Source organism: Perna viridis, chromosome 8 (genome assembly GCF_037379345.1).
Source record: "Perna viridis isolate PV_CMFRI_1.1 ecotype Kerala chromosome 8, ASM3737934v1, whole genome shotgun sequence".
Lineage (NCBI taxonomy): Eukaryota > Metazoa > Mollusca > Bivalvia > Mytilida > Mytilidae > Perna > Perna viridis.
The window spans coordinates 10224122-10249116 of record NC_142452.1 but is presented as its reverse complement, the minus strand read 5'-3'; the positions used below and the strand labels follow the sequence as shown (position 1 = coordinate 10249116).

The window sequence follows — 24995 nt, the reverse complement described above, 5'->3', positions numbered from 1 at the left end:
TGCCACTTTTACCCGTTATTGAAATGTGAAAAATGAAACATTCATTTTTTCAGAAGTATTGCCACTCTAAATATGCATGAATTAAATAAATTGTATATAGTGTGAGTTTTGCAGTAAACACCAAATTAAAAAAATGACTGTATGGCGTAAATATTGTTACAATGTACTGATTTTCACTATTAAAATGGTTAAGATAACATAGTTGCATTCTACAGATTTTTCCAGTAAAAAATGTTTTATAATGTTCACAGATATTTATTCTGAAAGTAGAGCGGGCTAATCAGAAGGTGCCAAGCTATATTTTCCGTCATTTTTCGGAGTTTGTAGAATTCAGGACTAAGTTGATGGAGATGTTTCCACTCATATCTTGGTCTCATTTATCCAGCAAGTAGGTACCAAATCAGTAGTAAAATTTTAGGTTTAAAAGAAACAAGGAAGCAAATTCTATGTTAACAAGGAAAGTAATTTATAATTATTTAAAAACAATGGTGAAAATTGTAATCCCTAACAAGGAAGAATAATTGTAAGTTACAACAAGGATGTAAAATTGTAAGTTCCAACAAGGATGTAAAATTGTAAGCAAGTACCAACAAGGATGTAAAATTGTAAGCAAGTACCAACAAGAATGTAAAATTGTAAGCAAGAACCCACAAGGATGTAAAATTGTAAGTTACAACAAGGATGTAAAATTTTGAGTTCCAACAAGGATCTAAAATTGTAAGCAAGAACCAACAAGGATGTAAAATTGTGAGTTCCAACAAGGATGTGAAATTGTGAGTTCCAACAAGGATGTAAAATTGTGAGTTCCAACAAGGATCTAAAATTGTAAGCAAGAACCAACAAGGATGTAAAATTATGTGTAAGCATCAAAAAGGATGTAAAATAGTGTGTAAGTACCTACAAAGATGTAAAATTGTATGTAAGCATCAACAAAGCAGTAAATGTTAATCAGTACATGTATGGACAAAGATTAAAAATTGTAGTTGCTGATAAGGAAGTAAAAGTAAAATTGTAAGTAAGTAACAACATGAAAGTAAAATAGTGTGTATCAACAGGGAAGTAAAATAGTGTGTAAGTATCAACAGGGAAGTAAAATTGCACGTTAGTATTGGCATGGAAGTAAAATTCTACAAGTACTTAGAAGAAATAATGGATACACTTAGGAGATGAGCATTTTCTTCTGATGACTTGTAGTATTGGTTGGGTATTTTCAAAAAGTTTCGGATCAGAAACTTTATTTCCAAATGCTGTAAGGCTAAAATATTTATTGTAATTATACTGTACAGTAGAATCTTGGGGCCAAAAAATTTATTCTTTTTATGTTCCAGGCCTGCATATTTGTTTTAAAAACTGCCATTACCTACCCATGTTTTTTTATTACCGTGTTATACATGGTTTTACTTTGCATTACAGGGTTATATGGGGTAGATCTCACATTAAAACCGTCGCTGAAGCAAGGAAGAGAGAAATAGAAACATTTCTACAAGACTTGTTGAAAAAAGCTCCAGAAATATGTGAGGTAGATTAATGTGTTTTAGGATTATTTTGAAGAAGTATGGGCCATAAACAACAAAGCTATTTGATTAAAATTCTGTAATAAATTTGGAAGCCCTAAATCTGTTGTCCAACATTTTTTTTATTTCCTATATCCCAAGTAAGAATGATGACCTTTATTACCAGTAGTTACGACTTTGTTACTCCAACAAAACCATTGAGTATGAGGCATTTAATATGCCACCAATGACCATTTTATGATGATTTGTTCCTCTGCTACACCTTACAGGCTTGTAACGGTCACACAGCTATCACTCTAAACCCATCTGAATTGAAGAAATTTTCTTAGTTGCAATCATTTTAATTAACCATGTACATTTCCTATGCTGAACAAGATAAAGTATTTATCAACATTAATGATGTGGGAATTAAAGTTTAAGTAAAAGTTACAAAAATTGTCATAGATCACAATTTATTACATGTGAATTTTATCAAATTCAAAATAGACCTAGTAAATTTTACAGACAAAGACATTATCTATACAGTGTGATACGGAAAACATTACATGCAGCCAAATTCATTTCATTTATATTGTTGTTGGAATAATTGCAGGATTTGAAACACACTCAAAATATTTAACCAGATCCCATAGGTACACGCTCTACAAAGTTCTAATCCATGCTCAAAACCTGCCCACCAGTCCTTTTCCAACCCAAAACCTGTCAGCCCTGATAATTTGGATCTTGTATGTGAAAAGGCTCCAAAATGATGGAAATTTTCATTAATTGTAGAAGCTTTAACATAACTTTTCACTCTTTGACTGTCTGTTATAGAATGGTAAAGTGTCTGCATTTTTGACTGTCTGTTATAGAATTGTAAAGTGTCTGCATTTTTGACTGTCTGTTTTAGAGTGACATAGTGTCTACATTTTTGACTGTCTGTTTTAGAGTGATAAAGTGTCTATATTTTTGACTGTCTGTTTTAGAGTGATAAAGTGTCTACATTTTGACTTTCTGTTATAGAGTGGTAAAGTGTCTACATTTTTTACTGTCTGTTTTAGAGTGGTTTAGTGTACAATTTTGACTGTCTGATTTAGAGTGACAAAGTGTCTACATTTTTTACTGTTTTAGAGTGACAAAGTGTCTACATTTTTGACTGTTTTAGAGTGACATAGTGTCTACATTTTTTACTGTCTGTTATAGAGTGGTAAAGTGTTTACATTTTTTACTGTCTGTTTTAGAGTGGTTAAGTGTACAATTTTGACTGTCTGATTTAGAGTGACAAAGTGTCAACATTTTTTACTGTTCTAGAGTGACATAGTGTCTACATATTTGACTGTCTGTTTTAGAGTGACATAGTGTTTACATTTTTGACTGTCTGTTTTAGAGTGACATAGTGTCTACATTTTTGACTGTCTGTTATAGAATGGTAAAGTGTCTGCATTTTTGACTGTCTGTTATAGAGTGATAAAGTGTCTACATTTTTGACTGTCTGTTATAGAATGGTAAAGTGTCTGCATTTTTGACTGTCTGTTATAGAGTGGTAAAGTGTCTACATTTTTGACTGTCTGTTTTAGAGTGATAAAGTGTCTATATTTTTACTGTCTGTTTTAGAGTGACATAGTGTCTACATTTTTGACTGTCTGATATAGAGTGATAAAGTGTCTACATTTTTGACTGTCAGTTATAGAGTGACAAAGTGTCTACATTTTTGACTGTCTGTTATAGAGTGATAACATGCCTACATTTTTGACGGTCTGTTATAGAGTGATAACGTGTCTACATTTTTGACTGTCTGTTTTAGAGTGATAAAGTGTCTATATTTTTGACTGTCTGTTATAGAGTGATAAAGTGTCTACATATTTGACTGTCTGTTTTAGAGTGACATAGTGTTTACATTTTTGTCTGTCTGTTTTAGGGTGGTAAAGTGTCTACATTTTTTTATTGTCTGTTTTAGAGTGACATAGTGTCTACATTTTTGACGGTCTGTTTTAGAGTGATATAGTGTCTGCATTTTTGATTGTTTGTTTTAGAGTGATATAGTGTATACATTTTTCCATCCACTTCTAAGAGATGAACAAGAAGCACAGAAAGAAAATCTTGGGATCCAGAAATTTAGAGGTATGAAAGGAACTTGTTATTTATTTTGCATGTTAATATTAGATTTACTCAATGGTTTTGCATTTTTTGACAATCAAAGGAGAAAAACAAATCAGTTTATGTACTGTGAATTTAGAAATAAATGTGTGCATTAACTATTGTGATTTTGTTATTTAAGTGTTAATGTTTGTAAGAATCAGGCAAAAGGGAAAAAATTAAAACATGCATGTCAAAACCCCACCAATCTGACAATAAAATAATCACTCAAGGATGCTTTATCTCTTTGAAAAGACCATTATTTGGTCTCCGCATCACTGGCTCTGCTCAGAATTTTTTCAATAGAATCGTAGAAAGTTGAGGTTTTTGACAGAGTTATCTGCCCTTGAAATGTTCATTTTCTGTGCATTTCAATGGTCCAGCATGATATGGAAAATCTTGTCCGTTTTCCTTGATTGTGATGGTGAAAATAGTCAAATTAAACTATCAAAATGTTGGTTTTTTTTTCATATCATGTTTCACCTACTGCCTGATTCTTACAGATACTGATACTTAAGTAGAAAATGTGATATAAGTGCAATTTTGAGAAATATGTGAAAAAATGCATTTTGCAAGTTTTTATTATTGCCAAATTAAGTCAGTCAAATTTTTTGTAAAAATAAAAACATTACAATAATTTTTGAATGTACAGTAAGTATTTGATGCGAACAGGGTGAATATACCTCATTGGCTTATGAAGTAATAAGTTGAATATATACTGATAGACATTTTTCTTGCTACTTTAAAATGAATGAGGTTGTAATCAGAAAAACAAATGGTCATGATATAATTGATTACAGAACAACGAATCCCATCACTTAAAGGTAACAGTTAGAATTGCTACTTTAGACTTCACTCTGCTTTTAACCATTGTAAAATGCACCATAGATCACACTTCATCATAGTATTGTGAACTGACAGTTGGCTGACTCTTTTGAATGCTTGCATTGTGTTGCTTTGTAAAATATTTTTTTACATGCAGTGATTGAAAACTTATAATTTCTGAATTTCTGTTATGAAAGCTTCAGTCAGTGGTCTTGACTGACTTCTGTAAAGTCTGTGTAATAAGTGTGGTATAATCTCTCTGTTTATAGTCCCCACTTATAATCATTAGGTCCATGGAAGTCTAATACTTTAATCATTAGGTCCATGGAAGTCTAATACTTTAATCATTAGGTCCATGGAAGTCTTTAACAATGATTTGTTTCAGATTTATATCTTCCATGAATATTTTAAGAAAAAGCTTCAACTTTGTATAATATAGACTTTAATTGTCATATAACCATGATTACTTGGCAAATCAAATGTTTTATGAAAGCATTATCTGTGAACCCTCCTCATGAGAATCATAAGATGGGTTAAGAATATAAAATATCCTAATTATCTTCATTATCATCAAATAATTGTTGACTGTGACTAGACTACATATCATAACTCCCCAACAAATTTAGATGTAGGTATTAAAGTACCCATGCTTTTTCGCCACCAATCCAAACACAATAAAATAATTTATGTTTGAGTAATTTAAATTAGGAGATAATTATATTTTGTTTTAAGATTTGGAGGCATCAATCGTGGGTAAGGTGGTTGTTAATTGAATTTACTAGGTACTAGCTGAGGCAGTAAGAGGGTATTTGAGACTGTCAAATCAAAATTGATGATGAAAAATCTTCAAAAGATCTATAAAACTGTTACAAATGTAAATTCAGAATGATTAAAATAAAACAGAAATTTTTTTTTGTCCAGTGTTAATGTTATTAGTACACTACAATAGTATTAGTTCCTTCACAGTTCATGATACCATATTGAATAGGGGTAGAATTTTTTGACTGGGGGAGAGTGGGGGTGATCAGTATGAAAGTGCAGGTTACCCTGTGCATGCCTCTAAGGAACTGTTATAATGTTTTCCAGTATTATTCAAAGCATTTTCACCTTCAATTTGAACATTTGTCTTCTGTTTAATAGCAGTAAGTATAAAAGGTCTTTTTGACAACATTTTATCCAAAAAGCATAATTTTTAGTATGCATTAATGTATGTAAAGGCATTTCTTTTTACAAGGATTATAAGCACAGTTTATTTTCTTCTATTATTGATTTGAAGTATCTTTCTAACAACAGCTTAGAATCTGTTGATGTATTCTAACCATTTAATCTTTTATTCCTTTTTATTGACAGAGAACCAGGTACAACTGGTACCCCAGGGTTCAAAGTTTGGACAAGTCAAGTTGTCTCTGGAGTATAAAAAGAATACTTTGATGATAATGGTGATGCATGCTAAGGATCTGGTAAGACTAAATTTTAGTATACAATAGAAATTAATTTTCCTTCAGTCATTATTTGTGTAGAACCATGAAGTATTGTGTTTTACTGTAGAGGTATTTATTGTGTAATCACTTTTAAGTTTTGCAAACAGTATTATAGATTTAATAATGACACTATAGATATTATGGCAAGATATTTGCGATATCACACCATGAATTATGTGAAACAAAATTGTGATATGACAAATTTGCCATTGGATTGGTTGTTGTGTGGTTGGATATCATTTTCTGTAAAACCTGATTGGTAGATAGAGAGTATGTGACCTTTCTAACGTTGTTTTCCGGACACCATTGGTGATGTAGACGGATGATCGCTAGAATTACTGATGTGGCAGATGCCAAATGTCAAGTGGCCAAAATATTTGCAAAGGAATCATAGAGAAAAGGTCATAACTCATGAAAGTTGAGTATCACAAAATATCAACTCAAATAATTTAATCTCCACATCATAACTAACAAGCTAGGTGAGTTTTTTATGTTGTCAAATTAGATAGAGTGAGGCTGATATTTTGTGATATTCAACTTACACTCATTAGGAAACCTATAAATGGTTATATTGACTTTACAGCCCCCAGGATCAACATTACCAAGTCCATATGTGAAGACTTACCTTCTGCCAGACCCTGACAAACTGACGAAAAGGAAGACCAAGATAGTTAAACTCACCACACATCCCACATATAATGAAGTGGTAGGTATAACTGCTTCAATTGCAAACAAAGGTATATAGGTTCACCCTGTCTTTCTGCAACTATTTTCTAAGCAACTTGCAGCATTGTTATAAAATTTTGTAGGATGCTATATACCCACATGGAGAGGTTCATACTGTCAGGAAGTATTAAAGTTTGGGCAAAAATTGTGGAGATGATGGCCAGTGGACTAAAGCGTTTTTTTGCAAAACTTGGTCTCACATGTTGTCCTCAACTCCTCCTCAAGGACTTGCAGGATGGTTATGAAACTTGATGGAGTATAAATATTAAGTCCAATATGAATCATGTGTCCACATTGGTCCATGTACAGGGATCAACAGGCTGCGGGTGGGTATTGGTCCCGATCATCTAGTTATTTTTAAATCAAAATAAGCTGTCTTGATGGTAGCATGTTGACATCTAATGGAGGAGATTGATCCCTAGCTTAGTCATACTAAAGGCTTTAAAAGTCTCTGCTTATCCACCAAATACATGCAACATTGGGAGTAATGAGTAAGAATAATGTGTGATAGGCTTACTTTTGGCTGTTACTTCTGGGAACTAGCACATTGAAGTACAAAGCAGGCTCTATTGGACTTACCTATTGTTCTTGTCCTGAAATGCATAAAATATCTGCCATATGGTGTTAAACCACAAGCAACAAATTATATCATAGTAATGTAACAGTAAATTAATACACTTATTATTACCCAAACTTTTAAAAATATAATTACATTTGTTTATATTCTTAGAATACATGATTATTAAATGTCAGCTGTTATTGAGATTTAACTTTTTATGTTGTTATTGGAGAAAGATATTTTATTACATTACTCAGTGAAAGTCTATGAATATTTATAAAGTTTTTTTCTGGTCTGTTCATTCATATGTTTTTATCATGTTGCCGCAAGTGTCAGTCTCTATAAGGAAAAAAAACACCATTTTGAAAGTTTAATTTGACTATTTGCTCTATCAGAATCAGGGAAAAACAAGATTTTCCATGTCACTTTGGTAAATTGAGATTATAATTTCATCAAAACACACTGAAAATGAACATTTCAAGGACAGATGACTCTGTCAAAAACCTCATTTTTGTAACATTCTTTTGATATAATTTCTGAACAAATCCAGTGATGTAAAGATCAAATTTTGTTTTCATTAATAGAGAAAGCATCCTTGAGTGATATAATATTACCAGTTTGGTGGTTATTTGACATGCATGTATCTGATTTTATCCCATTTTGCCTAATACTCACAAAAACTTGCATTTTAAATTGTTTCTCTAATTGTTTGAAGATTGAATACAAGTTAGGAAGAAATGAGTTGAACATGAAGACATTACAAGTCAGTGTATGGGACCATGACACATTGGGTGAGAACAATCTTATAGGTGCTGTATACATCAAGTTGAGGAACTGTGAACTCGATGGAGATAATGTTCAGTGGTATAATTTGGACAGAATTCAGATCACAGATTCTTCTGTGTTTGCATGAGGAAATATAAATCTTTGAGTTTTGGAAAATCTATCATGTTTGTGAAACTACTGTTATAGCTGCAGGAAATGGTACTATATGTCTGGCATGTCTTTATAGAATAAGGATGAATATTGTAGACAAGCTTGTAATTAAATCAGGAATACTTAGATCAGAAGTAAAGGAAGATATTGTCTTAACATTGGTTGACATTATCCAGTCAAAAGATGCTATACCATCAAACATTTACATCTGTACTTGTATAATTTTTTCCCCTTTTTTGGTGGGCTTTCATTGTAAACAACTTTTGAAATATCTCTTATTATATTAGTTAGTAACCATAGGAATTATACATAAATATATTTTTTCATTACAATGTTTTATAAATAAGATGTAATGCAAATTTCCAGTTTGTATACAACCACATACATTTTTTTTCAGCCGTATAAGTGTATCATCCTGTATTTTCCAGTCAGATTTCAGATATCTCTACTGTTTTTGAGTAAAAAGTGTCATAGGTGCCTCACTAAAAAAAGAAATCAACCTTCTTAATTATGGTCCTATTTTGAAAACTTTTGATGAATTTTTCAAATTTTGTGCTGTTTTATGTCCACACCAGTTGTTTTATCCATAAAGAACTAGAAGTCCCCATGCCTAAATGTGTCAAAAACTAATATTGTGTCCAAACTGCTCAAGGTTTGACCACTGTGGTCATATCACACTGCACTCTGCAAAGCTCTTTATTTGTAAAGTAAGTTTGGTGCAGAGTCTTTTTTTTTGCCCTGTCTTCCTAATTATAAATTGACTTAATTCTTATCAACATTGTAATGATTAATTTTTAGATTAGAATTAAATTATTAATTTTTTGGGAAATTATGGTGCTTAATTAATTTTTCCATCTGTTTTAATTCAACCTTGTAGATGAATGATAGAGTAGTATGTTGAGGAACATAGGTGAAAGTTTATTTAGGAACCGAAATTGTGTGTTGACTATGTATAAGGTGCATACACCCACCCTCGACAGTAATGAGGTGAAATATATGAAAATAGGTGACACAAGTTTAGTTCTGCCACATTCTGTTATTTTGTATTTAGCATTGAAAATAATTGAAATCCATCATAACATAGTGTGCAGTATATCATATTATACATCATTACTATAAACCATCTTTAGGAGATTTTCCTGACAACAACAAAGATAATTGGCCAGTTTCCCCTTCTGAAATTTTGAAAGATTAGGATAAAAAAAAGTACAAATTCTAGAAGGTAATATTGTTTAAAATGCAAATTGAACACTTTCAGTTGGGAATATAACATGATGTCTATGTATAATGTATTGTTTGTACCCCAGTTGACTAATTTCTTAGTTTCAATGTCCATTTTTTGTCTAAATTTTTCAATGGACAGTCAGTATTTTGAAAATTTTATGTGATTACACATAGGACAAGAATATAATTAGTTCATGGCATAACTCAATAGTTTTCTGTGAACAAAATACTGGGAAAGTCCTTCATGTAAACTAATTGTGGCTAATCTGCTTTGATGTTTCAAAACACATTTATTGTATACCTGAAAAATATGCCACAAACTTGTTTTTACTAAAAAATAAACAGGAAATATAGTAACTCAGTTGGTTTATAGTGTATTTTGAGCTTTTTTAACAAATAATGGTAGAACTTCCCTATTTTTCTACCTTAAGGAGGTAGACCTATTGTAAGGGACATTACTCTTGAAATCAGTGATATGTTTGTATCATATTCAATTTCATCAGTCTATCAAACTTTCATTTGAAACAGAATGAAATCAATCCGAGTTACTTTGATGCTTACATGAGTTCTAATGATTTGAAAGAGTTGTGTCCCTTACCTTACGTTTACTTCCTTATATATAAGTATATATGTTATTCATACAATATGTTTACGTATTAACTTGTAAAGTTTAGGTCTAATATTTTTCTACTTTAGGTTTGGATCATGGTGTAGTTGTCATGGCATTGTGTTAAAGCTGCATTAGCTGTCAAATTCATTATTACTTTTTTGTTGATGTATACCTTAACTTTTCTACTAATTTGTACTTTTCCTGTATAATTTCATTTGATATCCACACATAAAATGCATTAAATACATGAAATAGGTGTCTATATTTATTGTCTTGCAAGACAAAAAATTGACCTAGATAACTTCGTTTGCATGTGACTTCTGATGACCTTAATCCGCGCATGTGCTGTAAGGGTCGCTTCTTTTGTAACAAATCTGATTGCAAAGCGAAAGTGGAAGACCGACGTACTCGAGCCTTACAAGAAAAAAGTTCGAAAATGATGCAAGGATCCTTTTAAAATGTACGTATTGTGATATAATGTGGCTCAAATATGGTCATTATTCATTTGAAAACTAATCAAGAAATTGATGAAATGAAATGAAAACAAAACACGTGCTTACCTGTGTATCCATTGTTATTTTTTTACCAAGGTTAACGTATTTTTAACCCACATGTATGTCCTGTCACCAATCTTTGTAAGTAATGGCAAAAATAATTAGATCAGAGCTATCGATCTTCTCTGATTAAAAAAATGTTATTTTCACAATATTTTGTAGGTATTATCGACATTGATTGCTTCAATTGCAATACTACAAACTGAGTAGAATCAAAACTGAACAAATTTGACAGCGAATGCAGCTTTAATTGTTAAAAGTTTAATGGCATAATTGACCATATCAAGGTAATGGTGCTTATAAAAATAATCGTATCAAAGGTTTCTTTAATTACCATCTTCATGCTTCTTAGTTTATAGAAGAAGTGATCAATTCATTCTAGTGTAATAAAATTACATTGGAAGCGTGACATTGATGCCTTGCATTTCGTTACTTTTGAATTAATTATCCTTTATCTGATTGTTATATAAAGAATATGGTAAAGGAGTTTTCTTTAACAATTTATTTGAATATCTAGATATTAAATTAATGAGAGTATGTATCTATAGAATGAGGAATAATTACACATTTGAGCTATAGCCATCACTTGGCATATGTCGTCCTCATGATCGTCTGTAGTTGTTAACAATTTTTCAAAACTCTTCTCTTCTGACACGTCTTGATCAATTAGAACCAAACTTGGTATGAATGTTTCTTGGGGTATCCTGCATAGAGTAGACCTGGGGATTTTTTATCCAAAAGACATGGCAGCTGTTACTAAAACTTGAACATAGGGGTCCGACAGTAATTCTTCGGATATCTCTCCAAAATCGTTAGGTTTAGCCAAATTTTGACTGGGTAAAATTGTTCTGCATATGAGATCTATCTGTGGTGAAATTTTCGTTTAAATCTGTAAAGGTCTCATTAACCACTTCTAACGTTTCCATTACTTTACTTGTTAAAAAAGTAATTTTCAAAGTTTCACTGTGAATTTCCAGGACAAATGACAGCTTAAAGTTGCATACTATTGCAAAGGTGGGAAAATAAGGCTTTCAAAATCATTATGCTAATGATATGATGATTGTAGAAATTCTTCACAAAATTTACTTGAATGAATAATACTGAAAATCCACATTTTTACTGTTTCTGCTAACAGAAAGTATGAAGGCAAATTACTCACACATGTAAACAATATTCATACACTTTTGTAGTAAATTTCATATATGGTTTTAAAAGTACACATTCTCAGCTTTATTTTGACTACTTTTAATCAGAATGCACACAAATAATGCACTTACAATGCATAGGTCTAGGTTCAGTGTGTTTTTGGTACTACATAGGGGTGGCAATTTGACCCGGAAGTGGTTAGTGAGACCAAAGCCATTTTTGGAGTTATTGCACTTTTTCGATGTTTTTTTGCTAGTGTTAGTGTTTTTTTCTTTCAAAAAGCTTCATGTCTGACACTACTTGTCTATCTGGAACCAAACTTGGTATGGATGTTCCCTGGGGTATCCTGCATAGAACTGATTTAGGGATTTTTGATCTGTCAAAAACATGGCTGCCTTACTAAAAATAGAACATATGGGTCAGCCTATGATAGAACGAATGAAACTTTCAGTTGCTGAAATGATCCTTATGATAAGGCCTACAAAATTCTGTGTGTATCAAAGTTTTTGGATGACTCCTTGTTAGAGTTATTGCCCTATGAAAGGCATAAAATTATGTTTTAGCAGTTTTCAGCCAATATCTTGAAAACTATAATAGATAGAATGAAACTTTCAATTGATGAAATGATCTTTATGATAATTGCTGCCAAATTTTTATTTTTGAGTCCAAATTGTGGAACAACTTTGTTTTAGAGGTATTGCCCTTGAAAGGCAAAAATTTAAATAGGTGAGCGATTCCAGCTCCTAGGAACCTCTTGTTTATTTCAAGATTAAATTGAAGTCATATGTTGTGAAACATTTTCCTCTATTTTGCAATGTTAATGCTCAGATTATTGTGTTAACTCCAAGACTATAAAGGTACTTTATGTGGTGGGTACCAATTTGTTTGTTTTGAGTAAATACGATGAATTAGTGAGAAATATTTTTGGCTTTCTATGACTAAAACATGTTAAAGGCAAATTGACAAGTTGCCTATTAGGTGGTGCTAGTGTATATATTATGGTTATTTATCTTTGGAAGGTTGAAGTGTTTTAATTTGGGTCCTTTTAGAACCAACAGCTGGGGTCCTATTAATACTAAACAAATCTACATTTTGTTTGGTATTTAATATTGTGGATGGACCAAAACCAGAGATGATTGGTAGCCTACAAACATCAGTCCTTTCATAGCAATTTAGCCTAGTCATTTTTGTGATACCACTTGTGCAATATATTGTAAGATCTTTCAAAACCAACTCCACTCTGAGTGTTAAGTTTACATGGGTTCAATATGTATTGAAATTGATGTAAATTGATTTCAGGCAGTGTTAGGTTTACACAGGTTTCTCTATAATTCTAGATATAATAGGTATGTGTAAACAGATTATACTAAATCTGCTGTGTATTTGTCCTGTTTAGATGTACATGTCTTGTGTATTTATGAAAGCTGTTAATATTTATTATATAGGTAGCAGTGTTTTTTTTTTCGAATGTTCCCATTGTAATAAATTTTGATAATTCACACTGTGAAATAAATCCGGTAATTTCACTCTCAGACTTTCATCGGCCAAAACTTGACAACTTTGATATCAGTCTGCAAATCACAGAATTTTAAATTCATGTTGCAAATATTGATAAATTATGAAGAAAACCTATATAATAAAAAGGATAATCAATTGGTTATCATGAATAACAAAAATATTATCTCCAATGCCAAGAACGCTTGAGGATTTAATTTGTGCATGGATTAAGTTCTGCACACTCATTAAATCTAGGCGTTCTTCGGCACTTTTGATAATATTTTGGTTATTCACTCTATCCAATTGATTGTCCTATTATTCTTCATTGATATATATCTATAGTGTCCTTAAAGTAACAAGAAGAGTAGGAAATTAATTTGCTTATTCCCTACATAACATATAAAGTTAAAATGAAAAGTGAGCATTCTTTTATCAAAAGAACTTTGTATTGAGTAAATTACATATACATGTGATGGTATTTATTCAATAATGTACATAATTTAATTATTTAAACACGACATATTTATTCAGTCAACTTCACATACATCTATGATTTTGTCATAAACAATGCTTACATGCTACTATTGCTCCCTTCATTAATTAACAACTAAGTTGGGGTTTTTTTTTTTTGGTATGTAATTGATAGAAATATTAAATTAAATTATATGAGCTATTTAATATGACAGTTTTTGTCAAGGCATGATAAACTTAATTTGGTTAAAAATCTGCAACAACTTTGGTGTGCCGTTTAAAAGTCTTTGTCTTCTAGTGTACTTTATTAAATGTCAGATAGTAGAGAATTATGGGATAAATTGTGTCATTATATTCTATAAATTTTGTAAATGAAAAGTATTTATCTAAAATCTGTGATACATTAAAAACATAAAAATTTTTTATAGCTAATCTGTGTTGGTGTTAATAATTTTTTCTGATCACTAATCAGGAGCACCATGTATCCCAGTTTCCTGTTTGGTTTGTGCTATTTGTTTTGGTTTTTTTGGTGGGGAAGCATTTTGTTTTTTGTTCTTTTTTGTTACATTATTTGTTTGTCATCTGTTGTTTTTTTTGGTGTTCCCAGTATTGTTTTGTCCTTTTATCTTCCTTGCATTGTGTTGTCCTTTTGGTGTTCCCAGCATTGTTTTGGTCTTTTGGTGTTCCTAGCATTATTTCATTCTTTCAGTGTTCCTTGCATTGTATTGTCATTTTGGTGCTCCTTGCATTGTTTTGTTCGTTTGGTGTTTCTTACATTGATGTCATTTTGGTGTTCCTAGAATTGTTTTGCCCTTTTGTTGTTCCCAGCATTGTTTTGTTCTTTTATTGTTCTTTACATGGTGTTGTCCTTTTGGTATTCCCAGCATTGTTTTGTTCTTTTGATGTTCCTTACATTGATTTGTCATCTTGGTGTTCACAGCATTGTGTTGTCCTTTCGATTTTCTTAGCATTGTTTCGCCATTTTGGTGTTCACAGCAGTGTTTTGTCCTTTTATTGTTCTTTACATGGTGTTATCCTTTTGGTATTCCCGGCACTGTTTTGTTCTTGTGGTGTTCCCAGCATTGTTTTGTCCTGGTGTTTTTTGCATTGTTTCACCTTTTTGGTGTTCCCAGCATTGTTTTGTTCTTTTGGTGTTCCTTACATTGATTTGTCATCTTGGTGTTCACAGCATTGTGTTGTCCTTTTGATTTTCCTAGCATTGTTTCACCATTTTGGTGTTCACAGCATTGTCTTGTCCTTTTGGTGTTCCCAGCATTGTTTTGCCCTTTTGGTGTTTCATAGCATTGTTTTGTCCTATTGGTGTCCCTTGCATTGTGTTGTCCTTTTGGTATTCCCAACATTGTTTTGTCCATTCGGTGCCCTTACATTGTGTCTTTTTTTTTTTTTTTGGTGTTTCCAGGATTGTTTTGTTCTTCTGGTGTTCCCTGCATGGTGTTGGCCTTTTGGTGTTCCCAGCATTGTTTTGTACATTTGGCATTCCTTACATTGTGTTGTTCATATGGTGTTCCCAGCATTGTTTTGTTCTTTTGGTGTTTCTTGCATTTATTTGTCATTTTGATTTTCCTTGCATTGTTTTGTCCTATTGGTGTTCCTAGCATTGTTTTGTCATTTTGGTGTTCCAAGCATAGTTTGTCCTATTGGTTTTGCAATTTTGGTGTTCCTTACATGGTGTTGTCGTTTTGGTGTTCCTAGCCTTATTTTGTCCCTTTGTTCCCATTATTGTTTTGACCAAGGATTTCCTCTGTTTGTACATTTAGTATTGCTACTTTTTCCAGTAGTGTAAATATGCTGTTCACTCTTTACCTTTGATTTTACTGTACATAAGACAAAATAGTGAACACACCGTCTCATTTTTGTCCAAAGTAGAGATTTAATATCCATCCTGATTAGATATTTACTGAAAATCCACCAAAACTTTTTAGTAACCAACTATTGAATTGAATACAACCTTTTCCAAAATACTGGTTTGAGAATAGCCTGTGTATTAATTTTATATAGATCCAATTCAAATAGCCTGTATGCTATATGTGTCTGACTTTTTAGTAATTGATGAATTAACTGAATAAGACACTCAAATTTTTTATTGGTCATATTTGAATGTTAAAAATACAAAATGGCTGGATGTTGTCATTGCTGACAATTTTTGTTCTGATGACTTCTTCCTTAATGTCACTAGGGAAAAAATCAGAAACTCCTAGTTATGATGTATACTGTGCACCCCCAGGCCCTTCTCGAACTGAGAAAATGTTTGGAGGGAAAAGTGTGCCAAAATGCATGGAAGACTAAGGTAGTTAATGTCAACTCGTAGCAGTATTATTGTCTCACAGAATAGCCCATGCTAACAATGTAGTATAAGCTCAATGACTATCATAGTCCATTTTCATCTATTTGTCTTTCTCTTCACAATGACAAAATTTCCATAATCTTTGAAGTCAATGCTTTGGGCATGTTTAATACCACGTTTGAGGCGTTCTGGTAGCTGCAGCTCATCCACATGATCTAATGGTACTATTTTTTTCACTATTTGTAGACATCTTATTAATAGTGGATATACTGAAAACAGAAATAGATAATTGGATATTACACACATATTGATGGCTAAATTAGACACAACATTGTTTTGATTTCATGATGCATGCAAGGTCTTACAATATACTATATTTGAGAGGAACTTGTGGAACGAAAGTATTACCCAAGCTGCCAGATTACAGTATGGCACCCAGATGTTTACAAAAATTACGTAATCAAATTACCCATATTTCTGGGGTATAAAAATTGCGAAGCAAAAACGAAATGAAAATAATTGATATAAGAAAGAATCGAAACGAAACAATTCGATAAAATGAATCAAATCGTAATAAAAACATAATTAAACGATACAAATCGAAACAGAATGAAGCGAAACTAAATTGATTAAAAGAAATCTTTCAAGATATTTGGCAAATTATAAAAACCATAACCAGTATCGGACAATTTGACCCAAAGTCATTTTTGACCATGAAAAATCATATCAGAGCTGACAAAAATTATCAAAATTGTTCTGACACAGTCGGTATAGTTTTGCTTTTAACCCTTTGACCTTAAGGGCACTCTTCTATGGAAACGCAAGTCACCTGATCGCAATTCTTCTTCCCGATTGGCCATATACTGATAACTAAGTGGTGTTTGAAAAAACTATCGAAAATTTCAATTGTGTGCCATGTGTTATTTTCTTGAATGAAATGTAGAAACTTATAAGTAAAAAAAACAAAATTTTCCTGTGACAGCTATCTTTTTTTAGACAGTCCTTGTTTTTAATAAATGTTCTACGGGAGCGCTAAAAGGTCTCACCTTATCATAGTAGCCATAGACATATTTGTTTATGCACAGCTAAAAAGAAGTCCCATGACTCAAAACAGAGAACATATATTTTCTCTGTTGCAAGTGTTTTTTTTTCACACATCCATTGTGTAAAAGTCACTAGATATGGTGAAATGCAACAAATGTACCATCATATAATCTTTATAAAAAATGGTAAATATTTTCACAGATCACCAAAAGGTCTTTAACAAGTGTAAACATACCTTTAAGTAAGCACAACAAAAGTAATAAAATCCACTGGTAAAATGGTAACGATATGATGGCACTTCTTCAAAATAACCAAGAAAGTCAAATAACGACACATAGACACATTAATCTCCTAACATCAGGTAAAAATTAACTGGAACAACAAACACACCATAAAATTCACTCAGTAATACCAAGCCTCAAGGATTTTTACAGTAGTCTACTATAAAAATTCTTGGTAATACATCCATTTCTCTTCATGGAATACATCAACATACAATTCATCATATACTAGACAAAAAGGTAAATCTCGCAGTTACTGAAAGCTAGTTCAGAACATAGTAAGGAGGCAGACCTGGGGTAAGGGACATTACTCTTAAAATCAGTGATATCTTTGTATTATATTCAATTTCAACAAAGCCTATCAAGCTTTCATTTGAAACAGAATGAAATTAGTCCAAGTTACTTTGATGCTTACATGAGATTGATGTAAAATGCTGAATACAAACATTCAAATGATTTGTAAAGGTTGTGTCCATTACCCTAGGTCTACTACCTTCAAGAATTAAAATTCAAAATCAGTCACTAAAAAGTGTACAATAGCAGTGGAGTAATGTCAAGGTTCAACAAAACTGAAATAATAGGACCGATTTGTAGCTCTAAGTAGAGGAGCTACATTTTCAGTAAAACATTACACATTCCCTGATCAACTAAGGCAGCAAACAATTGATTTTTGGGGTGTGTGTGGGGGTGGGGGGGGCTATGGATTTTTTTCAAGTTCGTTTCTGGAAAATTTGGGGAAAAATAATTTGACTTAATACTGAAGAGAAAAAAAAGTTTGTTTTAAAGAATTATAAAGAATGACAAAATAAAATTGTTACTTGATTTAAAAAGTGAAATGAAAGTAGTCAGTCTAATTAAAATTATACCTTGTGGTTTTTTTTTTTAATTTTTTATGTTCCAAACAAATAAAAATCGGAGGGGCTAATTTTAATTAGACTGGAAAGTAGTGATATGACCAAAAAATATTATTCTTATCAATAGACAGTGAAAAAATATTTGTTTTTTATTGGCCCTGGAAAAAAATTACAAAAAATCAATAGCCCCGCCCCCATCCCGAAAAAAAATTGTTGCTGCCCAACTCACGAAACAAGCAGATAATTTACCAAGTTGGCAACATTTCCTAGTCCTGTAACATAAGACTTCGTAAGTCAGCGACGTTTTTTGCGTATACGAAGTCTGATGTTATAGGCCTACAACATTTCCTAATCCGATGTAAAATGTTTGCCGCCAGTTAGGTGTTATTTGATGTAATATATACCTGGTACATCGATATTTATAGTTTCAAAGTCTACGTTTACTTCATCCTCCTGGTTCTGTGTGCGGGGATAAAACACAAAGTTTTTATCGATTAGCAGTCTGTCTCCCGTGTCGCTATCAACCGCAGACCAGGGATGTGTCACGTACGTGTGCATATGGTGAACAGCGCCTGGAAGAATGATGGCATATCTTACTAATTTTCCTTCGTAGTCATGCCACATGATGGCCACTTTTCTGATTGTTCTGTTATAAAATGTCACGTACGATTGGATGTCGTGATTTAACGACTTAATTTCCTTATTTTCCTCCATGATATATTGATAGTTAGTATACTCCTAAATATAGCAATTACGATTTATATTTACCTAACTACTAAGTATGGTGCGCCGTATTGGTCTACCACAGAAACTAGTGTTTAACACGAATCATCATACGTGGGGCTTTTTGTGTTATATACTATTAGGGCTGCATAGTCGATAGAGCAAGCCCCGGTGGATCAACCACCAAATTACATCCATTTTAAAATGTTCCGAATCATAACAAGTGTAAGTTTCTTTATTATATAGTAATACCGGAAGTGTATTGGGGACATGGTATTTCTTTTTTTTAATTTGTTATATCAAAATACTTATTTGTTATATCAAATTACTAACTTATTATATCAAATTACTAACTTATTATATCAAATTACTAACTTGTTATATCAAATTACTAGTTTGCTATATCAAATTACTAGTTTGTTAAATCAAATTATTAACTATAATTTAAAAGCTGGTTGTTATTCAACTCCATTTTTCTGGAAGTTTACAGCCAAGTTCACACAATGCAATTTCCGTATGGGGGTCCTCACTTCCACTTAAATCTAAAAATAGATCCGGGGGAAATTTCTCTAATCTAACGCGATGTTGCTAAAATACATCCATATAGCTTTTAAATTTTGAAATAAAAACCACCATGTCACGCGGCGTTTCTGCCCGTAAATTAAGGTTCAAAAAGGGGGATACTTTTTCAAACATCAATTTTTCAGTAGCAACCCTGAGCGTTAAGTGCTCCATAAAGTAAACATATATGGGCTGCTAGCTTTCAAATTCGATACTTTTGGTTCCTTACTATTCGTACAATTTTTTCTTGAAAATATCTTTTTTATTACCCACCAATCGTGAACGTTTCTGTATTTTCCACTGGGCTGCATGTTGGGGGTAAATACCGAGGAGACATAATTGCGCTATTGAAACCTCCTAGTAACCCGATCACTGTAAACATACCGACTTTCGACAATGTAAATATTGGGATCGAGAATTAAAATCACATCGGAATTTACGATTCAATGTCAAGGGACAAGCCGTTTGGCTAAACGAATGAGCAAGTCATTTAAGACAATTTAAACGAGGCAGGTGTCAATAAAGTCGTAGAAAATATTTTTATTTAAATTTTAACAGTGTCTTATTTATGTGACGCGGAGTATACATGTATCTTCCCCGGACTTTAAACATATACTCTGTGTGCGTGTTTTATAACCTACCAATTCCCGGTGCACCTGAATGTTTTTTTTATATAAAATACACAACTATAAATTAAAGAACTTACGGTAAATCTAGATAGCACGTAATTTTTAAATAATTGTATCATCTTGGTTTGACCACTTTTAATTCGATGTTCGAAAAAGAACAGGGGGTTATATCACTACCTGGGAAGTTGAGCAATGGGCAGTGGTTGTAGGAGTCAAATGAATACGTGTGCTAACGATAAGGAAAGCATACTGAGTACTTTTAAAATAAATAAGTGATTTAACACATTAACGATTTCAAACATGTTGTCGAATTTTTCCCAAAATGGATCCCACCATATGGCATACCTACAGAAAGAATGCGTTAAAAATTAATTTTGTTAAAATTTCAAGCTGCTGTGATGGGTAGTTGCTGAGAAAACTGAGACAGAAAAGAGTGAACGGAAACACGAACAAGGGTAAAACAGTATATCCCTATCCTTTAGAGCTAGGGTATAGTAGTACTATCTCTTCATGCTAAGATTCTAGTTATTGCTTTCGAAAAATGCCTTGCAAGCTTGTTCAAGTTTCTAATTATTATAGGATTAAACACTGCTTTTTTACAGAGTTTATCGATATTTAAAATCGGACCTTTCACTCACAAAGCAAATAAAAGTTCGTGAGTAAATGGTCAGATTTTTCACGACCATAAATTCTGGAAAAAACAAATTTTATAATTATAATTCCGATCTTGGGTATCTGAAAATTAATTTAAAATTACTTTCATCATGTAATCATTATAACTTTATACTTTTTCTCAAGGATATGTATATTGTCTCTTTTTTGATATATGTTTTATTTTGAGCCCAGTCTTAGAAGTCCTACTAGCGGCTGGGCTGCTCTCTTAATTTATGCTCTGGCCTACTCCAAGACCACACTTGGGTCCGAGATCGTTTCCCTAAGCCATTTGGGAGTACGTCAACGTGTAGAGTGTTTAATGCTTATTAGTACTAAGGGTTTTCTTAACGTCCTTGACTACCCTGTTGGGTCTCGAACATACGGAAATTTAATGCTACTACTACTACTATGGGGTATGATGATCAAGCCCGATTTATCGTAAATTCCGAGTTCCATTTCCTATTTCCCATACACATAATTAATATTTTATTTTATTAACTATTTCATTATAATCTTTTCTAAACAGATCCTTTCCGGCCCAATACCTATCTATCCTCCTGCTTTTTTTTTGTGCTGTTTTGTTTTGGTTAGGTTTTTTTTTGGACAAGTCTATCATCATTTTTTATTAGACGTCTGTAATATATGTGACGGTAAACAAATGTTTTTTTTTTTTGAAGTTTTTTAAATGAACCCCTGATTTGTACTAAAAATCAGTAATATTTTTACAGTATGTTACCATGGCTACTGTTTTTTTATGACAATATTCGCTAATGCGCTTATAAATTATTTGAACTTCCACACATCCTCGCCATCACTAAAGAGTTATATTGTTAACCTCATTCATATCGAGTTCAATTTTAGCAGATTATGGCTTTTGAAAAACAAGTTAAACAATAAAAAACATGAGTTTAATTTGGTCAAATTGTTTTCATACTGTTTTCTTTTAATACAACTGTTATTTTAAAAGAAAGTTGTCGGAAATTGAAATAAAAATGTATGCAAAACTTCTAGGTAACAGTGAGTAAGGTGCATGCATCTTTCTTTTTACCTAGGTGTGTTGTGGAAGTAAAATTAATGGAAACCCTGATGTATCTTATTTCTATCCTCATGCATTTTTTTGTTTGTTTGTTTGTTTGTTTGTTTTTGTTTTTTTGACAAGCTTATCATCAGTTTTTATTGGATAGATGAAATATATGTGATGGTAAACAAGTGTAATTTAAGTGAAGAATGGTATCAGGAATGTTTCAGATCCCTGTCGTACTAGGTTCTTTCCTCATTTTAAAATTGCTAAAAAATGAATAGAAGAGTGTGTTTTCATATTTTTACCTATTTCACACCTCCACCTGGCATTTTTTCCTCCTGTGGTAGTTCTATGCACCTGATATTTTACATAACAAAGCATTTGGCTTCTAGTTTGGAAATGCCCTCCTGATTTGTACTAAAACTCTGTAATATTTTACAGTATGTTACTATGGCAACTGGTCTTTATGACAATATTCGCTAATGCACTTACAAATTATTTAAACTTCCACACATCCAGGAATAGAAGAATATGTACTTTTTATGAAGAAAAAAAATAATTGAAATTTTTGTTTTGACTGCCTCGAAACAGCTTTATTACCAAAAAAATGAAACCAGATTTTCAGAATTTACCTATCTGTATAGTACACAATATACTACCTAAAGGCTTCCAGAATCTTCCAAAACGTACATGGTCCTTCTGCTCTAGATTAAACAATGACTAGGGTGGTTGGTTTATTACAGCAAAATGAGAATACGTTGTACATCTAAGATCAGGAACATATTTCAGTGCTTGTTTTAGACTAGCAGGAATCTGTAAGTGGTCCACTTTGTTTTCAGGCACAGTTCGTCTCAGAATTTGTAGACATCTGACCCATAGTGGATAAACTGAAAAGTTTTACACATTTAGTTGTTTATTAGTTATATACTGTACTTTCAATGATCATTACATGGAAGCTCTCGACAAATATTCAACCAATGCAATAAAAATGTTGTTATAGGTAACATATGCAGACTTTAACTATGAGGCCTCGCTATCACTAAAGAGTTATATTGTTAACCTCATTCATATCGAGTTTTATTTTAGCAGATTATGGCTTTTGAAAAACACGTTAAAAAATGAAAAACATGAGTTGAATTTGGTCAAATTGTTTTATAACTTTTTTTATGTACAACTATCAGTTTAATAGAAAGAAGCTGTCGGCAATTGAAATAAAAATGTATGCAATACTCTTGGGTAACAGTGAGTAAGGTGCATGCATCTTTTTTTTTACCTACGTGTGTTGCGGATGTAAAATTAATCGAAACTAATAATTAAACTATCAAAATGTTTTTTCTAAACTTGAAGACAACTCAAACAAAAAGAAAAAAAATGCAACAAACTGATGACTTACCTGGAAGACAAATCTGAACCCTTGATACCGTTGTTCCCTCGTTCTCGTGTGGCTCACTTTGTCGAGGATAGAACACAAACTCATTGTCTATTAGCAGTCTGTCTCCAGTGTCACAATCCGCAGCACTCCACGGATGAGTTTCAAATGTAGTAATATTATACACTGCTCTGGGATGCAGAGTGGCATACCGTACTAGCTCCCCAGTGTAATTGTGCCAGTATAGGGTCACTTTACGCGGAGAATGGTTAAAAATTTCCAAAGAAACGTCTCTTATGGCATTTAGTGAATTATGTTGCTTCAGTTTCTCCTCCATCCGTTGCACATTCAGTTAGTCACGCAAAAAAGTGTGCTCGTCAGTCTAATGAGTGCTGGAATCGATAAAATGATTTATTTTGGATTTCTTTCTATGTTCTGTTAGCGATGTTTATAAAAAATTCTTTCTGTAACTAGGGGTTAAATCGTGCATGTCATTGCCCAGAAAAAAAATTAAAAATATGATATCAGTTAAAGGTTAAAAATGTGCGGTCAATCGCTTCAAAGCTAACTTGCAAAAGACCATGATCTTAATCGAAAAATCGGTTATATACCAGAAGTACTCAGAACTAGAAATATAGAAATAGGAAACCAAATCGAGCACCGATAGGTTCTACCACGAGCAAAACAAGGAATGAAACCTCAACGTTTCGGGGGTTTGAATTTGATAATACTCAGTGGCGTAGCACCATTGAAGCAGTGTAAGCATGCGCTTACAAATTATTTTGACAATTTTTTTGTTTGTTTGTTTGTTGTTTTTTTTTAGTTTTTCACAACCTTGGCTTTACATTTACATTAATTTGCTTCTCTATTAAACATTCGATCATTTAAATGTAACTGTGGTGCATAAGTTCTATAGGTTCTGTTTAAGAATTGGCTGTGATAAAATTTTAGCGCAATAAACAATGTGCACATGGAAAATTTATGTTATTTTTCAACAGACAAAATTTTTATCATAGCAAATTCTTATAAATTAATTTTAAAACATATTTTTATCTTTAAAAATGAAAAAAAGTAGCTCTGAATTTAACTTAATAGGGGCCTGTCAATATTTTTTTTATCCATTAAAATATAACAAAATTATTTTAACCAATCAGATTACAGTATTTATCTCAAATTAATTTATTCAAGATTAGTTCAATTAAACAAGCGTACTTGTGTTGATCTTGAACTTCATAAAACCTAAAAGGACGCCGTTTACGTTGACGTAACAAATATGCGTCTGGGATGAACACGCTTTAATCGACGACTCGAATCAAAATATTATCATCCTCAAGTTATTGTTACTTATTGTAAATTAAAATGAAGAGAAGTCGTCCCTCTTCACCAGAACATACTTTTAGCAAAGGACAAAGTAAATTATCAAAATACTTTTCAAAACAGCAAAAAACTGCTTCCACAGATACAAATAAACAAGGGCTTATAGAACCTCAAGTTTTGTCGGAGCCAGATATGTCTGCTCGTCCTGCTCAATGTAGCACTGAATGTGTAGACAATGCGCTAGAGCCTAAATCATTACAGCCACAAAACTTTTATATTGCATCATATATGGGGAGGGTTGACGACAAACAAGTTTTTTCTAATGAAAAATTAAATGGGTTGTTCCCGATTCGTTTGTATTTCCTCTTACTTACAGAAATTCGGGAGGGGGGGGGTGAAAAGAAAATTTTATGAAAATTGTGAAGGTAAAAGGGATGATATTGTCTCAATGTTGAATTACTTTTCAAAATAAAATGTCAAGAAACAGGGTTATATTGAAAAGTATTTTGAAGACTATTTGTTTGTGTGGAAAGCAGAACATTCCCCTACGTGGTCATACCGAAGATAAAGATAATTTCA

The 24995-nt window shown here is 32.3% G+C and overlaps 3 protein-coding genes across 7 annotated transcripts in view; 1 reads left to right on the top strand and 2 right to left on the bottom strand.

The window, feature by feature from the left end:
• Window positions 1-14090, top strand: part of LOC148609270 (phosphatidylinositol 4-phosphate 3-kinase C2 domain-containing subunit alpha-like) — a 46376-nt gene extending 32286 nt beyond the window's left edge. For 3 of the 5 annotated variants that reach the window (XM_088541434.1, XM_088541435.1, XM_088541438.1), the window contains 7 exons: window positions 252-388; window positions 1414-1519; window positions 3527-3614; window positions 4430-4453; window positions 5805-5914; window positions 6519-6641; window positions 7936-14090. In XM_088541434.1, the coding sequence (XP_088397560.1) occupies window positions 252-388; window positions 1414-1519; window positions 3527-3614; window positions 4430-4453; window positions 5805-5914; window positions 6519-6641; window positions 7936-8133 (786 nt within the window). In that variant the 3' untranslated portion in view covers window positions 8134-14090. The remainder of the gene's footprint in view (window positions 1-251; window positions 389-1413; window positions 1520-3526; window positions 3615-4429; window positions 4454-5804; window positions 5915-6518; window positions 6642-7935) is intronic. The other 2 variants (XM_088541440.1, XM_088541439.1) reach the window with 1 other exon arrangement.
• A 1652-nt stretch (window positions 14091-15742) lies between these two features.
• Window positions 15743-18904, bottom strand: LOC148609269 (von Hippel-Lindau disease tumor suppressor-like). Its single transcript, XM_088541441.1, has 2 exons — window positions 18547-18904; window positions 15743-16232 (listed from the first exon to the last, which is right to left on the bottom strand). The coding sequence occupies exons 1-2, from the start codon at window positions 18854-18856 to the stop codon at window positions 16060-16062; spliced, it is 483 nt and encodes a 160-aa protein (XP_088397567.1). The 5' UTR covers window positions 18857-18904; the 3' UTR covers window positions 15743-16059.
• On the bottom strand, window positions 18577-23513 carry LOC148609268 (von Hippel-Lindau disease tumor suppressor-like). Its single transcript, XM_088541442.1, has 3 exons — window positions 23124-23513; window positions 22390-22617; window positions 18577-18714 (listed from the first exon to the last, which is right to left on the bottom strand). Exons 1-2 carry the CDS (start codon window positions 23434-23436, stop codon window positions 22451-22453), a joined length of 480 nt encoding a protein of 159 aa, XP_088397568.1. The 5' UTR covers window positions 23437-23513; the 3' UTR covers window positions 18577-18714; window positions 22390-22450.
• Window positions 23514-24995: the final 1482 nt, after the last annotated feature.

Bases quoted from the DNA above. Each gene is read 5' to 3' on its own strand.
- LOC148609268 (XM_088541442.1), bottom strand. From the start codon at position 23,436: ATGGAGGAGAAACTGAAGCAACATAATTCACTAAATGCCATAAGAGAC. The intron at 22,618-23,123 runs GTAAGTCATCAG...AAAACTTTTCAG, and splicing joins GGTTCAGATTTGTCTTCCAG to TTTATCCACTATGGGTCAGA.
- LOC148609269 (XM_088541441.1), bottom strand. From the start codon at position 18,856: ATGGAGGAAAATAAGGAAATTAAGTCGTTAAATCACGACATCCAATCG. The intron at 16,233-18,546 runs GTATATATTACA...TTCTGTTTTCAG, and splicing joins TATAAATATCGATGTACCAG to TATATCCACTATTAATAAGA.